The sequence below is a fragment of the Dendrobium catenatum genome, unplaced genomic scaffold (genome assembly GCF_001605985.2).
Source record: "Dendrobium catenatum unplaced genomic scaffold, ASM160598v2 fragScaff_scaffold_43, whole genome shotgun sequence".
NCBI classification, from domain to species: Eukaryota; Viridiplantae; Streptophyta; class Magnoliopsida; order Asparagales; family Orchidaceae; genus Dendrobium; species Dendrobium catenatum.
The window spans coordinates 1704203-1713667 of record NW_021318505.1 but is presented as its reverse complement, the minus strand read 5'-3'; the positions used below and the strand labels follow the sequence as shown (position 1 = coordinate 1713667).

The 9465-nt window shown below is 34.0% G+C and overlaps 1 protein-coding gene across 1 annotated transcript; it reads right to left on the bottom strand.

Moving 5' to 3' along the window:
* Window positions 1-5394: 5394 nt before the first annotated feature.
* LOC110107271 (zinc finger protein ZAT12-like) lies at window positions 5395-6120 on the bottom strand. The gene has a single exon (XM_020837474.2). It carries the CDS (start codon window positions 6070-6072, stop codon window positions 5539-5541), a length of 534 nt encoding a protein of 177 aa, XP_020693133.1. The 5' UTR covers window positions 6073-6120; the 3' UTR covers window positions 5395-5538.
* Window positions 6121-9465: the final 3345 nt, after the last annotated feature.

Genomic DNA, 9465 nt, shown 5'->3' with positions numbered 1-9465 from the left:
AATGGCTCGATGAGATGAATCAAATGAGTCAAATATCGCATAATTCTAACATCATTAAAGTAAATAATGCTGATGAATATTCTATGATCGAGAGATTTACTATGGGTCGTCTAATAGAGCACTCTGAATTTGCTCCAAATCTTATCCATATTTACGGAGCATGTCATTTAAAAAAATCTATAAATAGACCCCTAGTTCAAACATGAAAAGGAGACTTGAACTTTTGGGGGCTTAGACCCTATGATAGAAACTCAAGAAAGCTCCGAGGCTTGAAGCATCACGGAGCTCCACCAGGCACTACTACAGGCGAACCATCACCACCAGGCCACCATTGTCGGACCTTTGCCAAACCATTGCCAACGAACCTCCGTTCGATAATCATCATCCAAGCTTCTTCTGACCTCCATCACTTGCAAACTGCAGTGTCTCCGACCATTATCGTATGTCGACTATGATCCTTTTGACCACCATAGTTTACCGACTACGATTCTTTTGACCACAGTAGCTTGTCAATTATTGTCCCTTCAACCTCTATCACCCATTAACTATGGTCCCCCCGACCACCCATCACCCACTTGCTATGATTCCTTTGACCACCTTCACCCATCGAGTATGGTCTCTCCAACTTTTTTGGCCCACCGACTATGGTCTTTTCGATCACCATCGCCCGTTGACTACGGTCGCTCTTACCATCATTACCTATCGACTCCCTCCGACCATCATTGCTCGTCGTTTACGATCCCTTCGACCTCCTTCGTCTACTTACTACAATGCCTTCTATCTCAGTCATCCGACTACGGCCTCTCGGACCTCCTTCGCTCAACTATGGTCCTACTGACCAAACAAAAATACCAACACTCTCTTCAGAATAGCTCGAATGTCATTAGATTCTCTACACTCTAACTATGTAGTGTGCTCTAAGCCAACATCTTCCCCCAGGAAGGGCATCATTTGAAATCAACAACCAACACTAGTGAAATCATTTCAACTATGCATGATACTATAGTTTTATCCCCTTTGGGGGTTTACTCATGAAAAATTTGATGTCTTTTATGACTCTTTCACCCCTCTTTCTTTTCTGTTTGTATGTTAAATTTTTGTACAAAATTAATACACTAAATTTTATCTCTCTCTACCGATGCAAATGTTCCAGGACGCAATAACGTGTATTTCTAATGAGATTAACGAGCTCCTCGCCCAAGGGATTAATCTTTCGATTATGAATGGAAAATGCAAATCATGATACGTCTATCAATATAATTTTCTGTTTTGTTAATAATTATGATTCATTAAGCTGTTCTTGCATCAAAATTAATGATGTTTAAGAGGACAATAATTAATCAAGGAAGTCAACATATTGGTTGCTTCGTGATTGACACCTATGTGTTGGTGACTGTATATCGGTAATCACTGCAAGTACAAAACTCACTATAAGTCATCCTCTAGCAATGGCGGATCTAAAGTGGGGGGGCCTGAAAAAAAAAACGACATCTTCCAATATTCAACCAAACAAACAACTTCAAGTTAGTTCAGCTGAGTCTCAGCTGTCCTGCCCCGTCCAAGGGATTAATCTTTCAATTATGAATGGAAAATGCAAATCATGATACGTCTATAGGTAGAATTTTCTGTTTTGTTAATAATTATGATTCATTAAGCTGTTCTTGCATCAAAATTAATGATGTTTAAGAGGACAATAATTAATCAAGGAAGTCAACATATTGGTTGCTTCGTGATGGACACCTATGTGTTGGTGACTGTATATCAGTAATCACTGCAAGTACAAAACTCACTGTAAGTCATCCTCTAGCAGTGGCGGATCTAAAGTGGGGGGGCCTGAAAAAAAAAACGACATCTTCCAATATTCAATCAAACAAACAACTTCAAGTTAGTTCAGCTGAGTCTCAGCTGTCCTGCCCCGTCCAAGGGATTAATCTTTCGATTATGAATGGAAAATGCAAATCATGATACGTCTATCAGTAGAATTTTCTGTTTTGTTAATAATTATGATTCATTAAGCTGTTCTTGCATCAAAATTAATGATGTTTAAGAGGACAATAATTAATCAAGGAAGTCAACATATTGGTTGCTTCGTGATGGACACCTATGTGTTGGTGACTGTATATCGGTAATCACTGCAAGTACCAAACTCACTGTAAGTCCTCCTCTAGCAGTGGTGGATCTACAGTGGTGGGGCCTGAAAAAAAAACGACATCTTCCACTATTCAACCAAACAAACAACTTCAAGTTAGTTCAGCTGAATCTTGGCTGTCCTGCCCCGTCCCTGCACTCAATGTTGTAAAACATAATTTTGGTTTTATCTAGCATAATAATTTATATCCAGGCGGTGTGGGATTAAAGAGCCTACAGTTTTTTTTTAAAATAAAATTTTTAGATGCCGCGGAGGAGAGAGAAAGAGGCGGGAGTTCAAAAATGCCAAATATATAGAGAGAGGGCAGGTGGGAAATTGGAATGAGGCTGGAGAGAGAGAGAGAGAGAGAGAGAGAGAGAGAGAGAGAGAGAGAGGGGTAAGAGTTTAATATTTTTTTTAATTGAGGAGAGATAGGTAGAACTTTTATAAATTCTTAGTAGAATATTTAATAAAATATTATAAAAATAAAAGTTAAAAAAATTTCTAATAAAAATGGTTAAAATTAAAAAAACTAAATTAGTAAAAATAAACTATTAAATTAGTAGATTTAATAGTATCTATTTTTAAACCTAAATGATAGAGCTTCTTAGTTGAGCTCTAATCGAACTTCTAAATAAGTTTGTTAACGAGCCCTTATCGAGTCGAGTCACGAGCAGCTCATCAAAATTAAAAAATATCTCATGATTTATAATAACATTAAAATATGATATTTTAAAATAATTTAATAACTAGTATAAATTTGTGCCCCCATTAAAATTTTTTTCTGGCTCCTCCCCTGTCCTCTAGTAATTATTTTTTAATCAATAAAACATGTTATAATATATTTTATTTTAGAATTATGTGATGATGATTGATACATTTTCATGCGTAAGTTTATTATATTCTAAACATTTAAATACGAAGCAATCACATAAAATAATGTTTATTAAGAGCTCCAACGGTCACAAATCACCCGATGAACTCCAACTGATGGGAAGTCAACTCTTTTATATAAACAACGAAGTACTAATTATTAATTAACAACTGAATTAAGCAGCCATATGATGCTAATTAACTACTATTCATTAGTACGTAGGCCGACTGAGGCGGCTATAATAAATTAGGTCAGAGGACGGCAAGCTGCCCTTTGTTTACTAATGAAGACTTTCACATTCAATTATTTGATAAATAAACTGAATAATAATGCCAAGAGCTGCCTTTCTCTCTGTTGGTTGTCAGCTTCTTCTTAATGGCCTGAGAGGTCTTCATTGAAAATTAATTTCACATGCCTGCTGATGCTGCTGAAAGCTGTCTTATTAATGCATCACCTTCTACATATAAATATATATATTTGTTGGCTCATTAATCAATTAACACGTTAAAAATGTTTAATATGCTTGAGTTTTTGTTAGGAACGAATTTCTTACCGTTTCTTAAAACAGTTTTTTAATTTTGAAACTAGAGAAAGCTAAAGAGAAAAGAGAAAGAAGCTAGAAAATTTTATTTCTTACTTTTTGGCTTAATACAAATTCAAATACATCACCACTATTTATACTAGTAGTACACCGTTAGGATTATGCCAACTTATTTTAATCTAATGATTACAAATGAGTCTCTATAATATTCTCATATATTCTATCATAAATAACATTAAATGCATATTCTAGGCTTTTCTAATAATTACTCAATAGATTTATGGATTCAGTCTTCTTCAATAGATTTCTCAAGATTGTGGCCTTCAATTAATCAAAAGCCCAATTAACTAATTAAGTTTAATTTCCAACAAATAATGTGTCATTAAAATGATTAGAAGTATAATTTAGCTCTTGATCTTTTATATTTAATCCTAATGGCCTACGCTTTCACATTGAAATTAGGACTCTCATTACAACATAAACATTTAATAGTAGATTAATTAATCCAACTGTAGAGTACCTTTGATTCCACAATATAATCAAAATAGTGAGCTCATGCCCCTATTTTGTCCAAGAGTTTTGTTGACTTTCCTTCATTTAATAAAAGAAGAAGCAACAAAGTCAGTTCATATGCTGATATGCGTTGCCATCTATATTTTATGACACATCAAGTACTAGCTATTTTTCTAACCAAGCAAGCATCTAGATGTTTAAAAAACATCCACATGTATTCATCATGACTTCAACATTGATTTCATTTGTAAAAATTCTAACAGTCAGAACAAACAATTAGTCATCAATGGCAAGGACGACTAAGATGGCGAGGCTTTGTGATATTCTTAATATGTACCTTTTGAGTCAGAACAAATTAACTAGAGTTGTAATTATCAAGACAACCAAGGTTGGCTGATGATTGCAATTATTTAAATATAATGTATGCATACATATATATATCAGCTTAATTAATCAGCAAGTTCAGAGACTGCAGTTTGGTTGTGTCTACTCTAAAAGATATTACTATTTTTTTTTTTTATTAAAAATAGCAGTGCTGTGGCACTTGTACAGAAAATAATTTAGTTGAATGCCAAGCAGGAGGAGCGTTGCCTCCTGCAACCTCTGAAGAGCTCGACCGACGGTATTTAGGTCTGAGACAAAACTACATTTCAATAGACCTACACAATCAGATTTCACACAAAATTAAGAGTGCCGTCACTAATTGGATAATCTCTAAGGAAACTTTCAATTGTAAATATATCATTAGAGGGCAAGAACAACAACAACAATATCAAGTCTTTGTCCGACTACGTGGGGTTAGCTACATGAATCTTTTTTCTCCATTGTGTTCTATTAAAAGCCAAATTCTCATTTAAATCTAATAAAGAAAGGTCATTTCTAATATTTTCTAACCAAATCTTTTTAGTTCTACCTCTACTTTTTTTTAACATAAGTCAATTCTAATACATCTACTTTCCTTACTGGGTTATCGGAAGGCTGCCGTTTTATGTGACCAAACCATCTAAGATGACTCTCTCTAATCTTATATTCCAGTGGAGCTACTCCAACCTTTTCACGTATATGCTCATTTTGTTAATTTAACTTAATAATAATTATTAATAATATTTATTTATTTATTTCAAAATATTTAATTTGACATTAAATTATTAAATAACTTAATTTAGTTTAATAATATTTATTTTAAAATCTATTTAATAATATTAAATTTTTTTAATTAGCTAATATAAATTAGTTAATTTAACTTAGCAATAATTATTACAATAATTAAAGAACATGTTTATTCAAAAAAAAAAAAAATACTCAATATTCTTCAGCGCCGAAGACATCGACCGAAAATTTTAAATTTATAGTAGATTAAAATCAGGCTAAAATTTCTGAAATCTTGATCGATCAAAATTGTATATATGAACAGTCTAATCTATCTGTATGTAAAACTGTTTTATATAGTATCATTTGATCGAACCATATACAAATTCTAAATCAATGGAAGCAGTCAACCATCGCCGGAGTCAACGTGAATCCCAACAGCTTCGGCAGCTGCCGGACCTCCTCCGCCTCCCCCCGCTCCAACGGCGGCAGGTTCAAATCAATCTGGGCCGAACTCTTTTCCATCACCGGCCTACCCAACTGACCCGACCCGTTGCCCTCCGCCGTGGCCCGATGTCTCCTCATGTGACCACCGAGCGCCTGGCCGATGGCGAACTCCAGTCCGCAGACAGAGCACTCGTGCACCTTTGGCTTCTCCGGCGCGGTGGCGGAGGTTGCCGCTTCGCCCATCCTAGGCTTCTTGTGGCTGGCCCTGTGACCGCCCAGCGCCTGGAAAGTCGTGAACTTTCGGCCGCAGGTTTTGCACTCGAACACCTTCCCCTCCGTCGCCTCGCCACCAGCAACGGCGGCTGTGGCGTGGCCTTTGGAGAGAAGCATGAGAACGTTTGCTAAGTTGAAGCTGTCCGCACATATGGTGGAAACCATGTCGTCTTCTTCTTCGCTAACTAATCTGAATCTCTTCGCCATTAATGAATGAATTCTCAGAAAGCAGTTTCAGCAAGAAAGAAAGGCAAATATTGGATGTGTGATAACTTTGTTCGGGCTTCGTAACTTTTTATAGGGTTTTTAATATTCGTTTTTGACACGCCAATTTGTCGGTTCAGATTTCATTTTAACACAATAAAGAAAAAAAAAGTCCTAAAAGAAATGAGAAATTCTTTTATCAAATTAATGTTATGTTTAGATTCAACATACATACAATTTTAAAATAATTACAATAAAATATTCTCAATAATAAATATTATAAATTTGTACTTAGAATATTAGATATATGTTGTAATACTTATATATTTAATGAATTATTTTAACAATAGTAATTATTTTAATAATTTAAAAATATTTGAAAATTTTATATTTATTTTGAATATGATAATGTGTAAATATTCCTCATTTCTATTAACTACTTATTATTACAAACCACCGAAGCTTAGGATAGTTGGTGGGAGAGCATAGTTGAGAACTCCCATCCCGATTCGAATCCCCTCTACTATGGCCTCACCTTTGCATCTTCTTATAAAATATTCTAAGTTTCGCCGATGGATTAGTTACGCTGTCAAGCACTCCCTTTAAAGTGGCAGCGGGTATTTAACTGTTCCAAAAAAAAAAACTTATTGTTACAAACTAATCAAATCTGCGCCATGATCAATTTGCAGTGTCAAAAACGAAAACTGAGGACTCAAACCCTAAAAGAAGTTGTGAAGACCAGAGAAAGTCATCACACGTCCAATGTGCATCTTTCTGCTATAGTTTCCTTTCGAGTCAATAATTAATGGCGTTCAGATTCATATTAGTTAGTTAAGAAGAAGAAGAAGAAGACATGGCCTCCACTGCATATGGATTTAACATAGCAAAGATTCTCCTGCTACTCTCGAGGGGCCACGGCACAGCCAATGCTAATTCCGTCTGAGCCGCTGGCGGCCAGTCTGTTCCAGACTTCCGGCCGGGCATATGGCGGAGGGACAGCCGGGGAAGCCTAAAGAAGGTGATGGCCGGAACTGTTAGACTTTCTGGAATGGGGGAAAGCTTATCGTATTAGTTTTTGTCAATTGATTAATTGCTTAAGCAAATTAACTTGTACTTTGATCTTAATTAATTAATGAGGTTTGAGATGACAGTAATTAATTATGGAAGGAAGTCAACAGATTGGTTGCTTAGTAGTAGTGATAAAAGATATATTAATTAATTTTTGGGTTTGCAAGGCCGGGTAGGCTACATACAAAGAATTTCATATATTATAATTTTATTAAAAATTATATATTAAAAAATGGATTTTTTTTTTTTTAAGTATTTACAGTGAAGATTGTTAATTATACTTAGGTTGCAAAGGAAATCATGGAATTAAAGTCTTAGGGGTATGTTTGGAATGTCTATAGTATTTTACAAAATTAGTTAGTGAAGTTTTTGTAGGTTAAGTAATTTAGTTATTCTAGTAGCAAACAATAATTTTTCCTCAAAATTTTTATTTTGAAAAATAGAGAGAAAACATTAGGCGGTTCTAAAAAAATTGTTGTTGTTATTTGAAAAATAAAACAGGTACAAAACTATCATAAACATATCCTAATCAACTTAATACAATGATAAATTAAGGATTTATTTGGGTCGGCTTCAGTTTTTTATACAATTGATTGTGAAATTTTTGAAGTAAAAAGAACTTAGTTACTCTGATTATAAAATTTTTTCTATAAATTTTTGAAAAGTAGTTATAAAATGATAAGAAAGTTATAACCAAATAAAAGTATAATTGCAATCACAAAAAATAAAATCGTGAGGAAATTGTCTGCATAATAATTGTTAAAATTTGTAAATCTTATTATTATTATTATTTTCAATCATATATTATTTTCCGCAACTAAACGCTTGCATGTAATTTTATCATGCAGTGTTAGTGGTGTTATGTGTGAAATATGATTGTGTTGATCAATCTGGCTATTTTATTGTCTCGGACTTGAGTTTGGGGAGTATACCCTCTGCTTGAGTTTTGGTGCTTTGCACGTGAAAATTTTTTCTCCCGTACAACAACCCGGCGTTGTGTTCCAGAGCGTCGCTGCGGTATAGATATTGCACCACAGCAGATCAAGACAAAGGTTTGAGCGCTGAAGCGCCCAAATTAGTGTTGCGAGACATACTGGAAAGTTTTTTTTTCTCATTTTTCTGAAGGGTTGCGTCCCTTGAGGTTATTTTACTTGGGTTTCTCTTGTATTTTCATAGTATGCAGCATTGAGAACGATGGGTGTGAGAGAATAATTAATGAGAGAGTGTGAGAGAGAAGAGAGATTTGTACTTAATTATTTCTCTCATTTTTCATGGTGGATTTCTTGGTGCGGTGTGGCATCGTAATTTTTTTTCTATTTTGGATTTTCGCACCTTAAATCATGATGTACTTTATTTTTCCGCTGCTTTTATTTTCTTTCTTGTTTCATCATCGTGGTGTTTACTACTCATCATCCCAAAAAGTGGCATACTTTAAGTCTGATATTAGAATAATTCACATGTTATTTTTGAGTAAATATAATAGGTTAGATGATTATTATAACCAACTATGTCTAAAAAATAAGTTTAATCAAATTAATTTTTTACTAAAAAATTATATTATGCAAAATTAATATTTAGACTGATTTGAAAATTTTTTTAAAAATATTTTATTAAGGTTATTTTAGAAAATATTGCTTACTCTAATTGGCATTAAATTCCCAACTAATTGAACCAAATTTAAATTGGTAAATTAGGAATGGCTCCATTTTGAGTCTTTTTCAGTTAATTTGTTATTCATTAATTTTTAAGTCATCACAGAATACGAGAGTCCTCAATATTAATTGTCATTGGAATTCAAATGTTTAGGTGAAGTTTCAAAATAGCATAAGAAGTTTATTAATGACTTTAGTTGAGACTGATTGTCCTCCATTCAAAAACAAATTGGCAAAACTTATAATGGCCATCCATATTAAAACTTAATTTTCTAAGCCTATAGATCGCTGGAAAGATTGCTGAAACTATCTCAATAGCCTGAAAAACCGACATCTATAACAAATAGATCGAATCGGAGATCAATTGCTCGTTGAGAGAAAAAATACGAAGCATTGTAGAGTATTCTACAACAACTTCATTTCCTTCTCTCAATGGCAATTGATCTCCCATTTGAATCGCTATTTTAGACATCTACAAGGACTTGTGGACTTGTCTTTATATATATATATATAATATCCTGATCAAGAATTATTTCAAATTTTTATATCCATCTAAATTGTGCAGTCAGCAATGAGGTATGAAATCTCAGTTGAACCTTATAATGTAAAACCACACAAAGTGGCCAGCCAGATCTTTGATCTTTACCATGGCTGTTAATCTTGACTGAAAGCATAT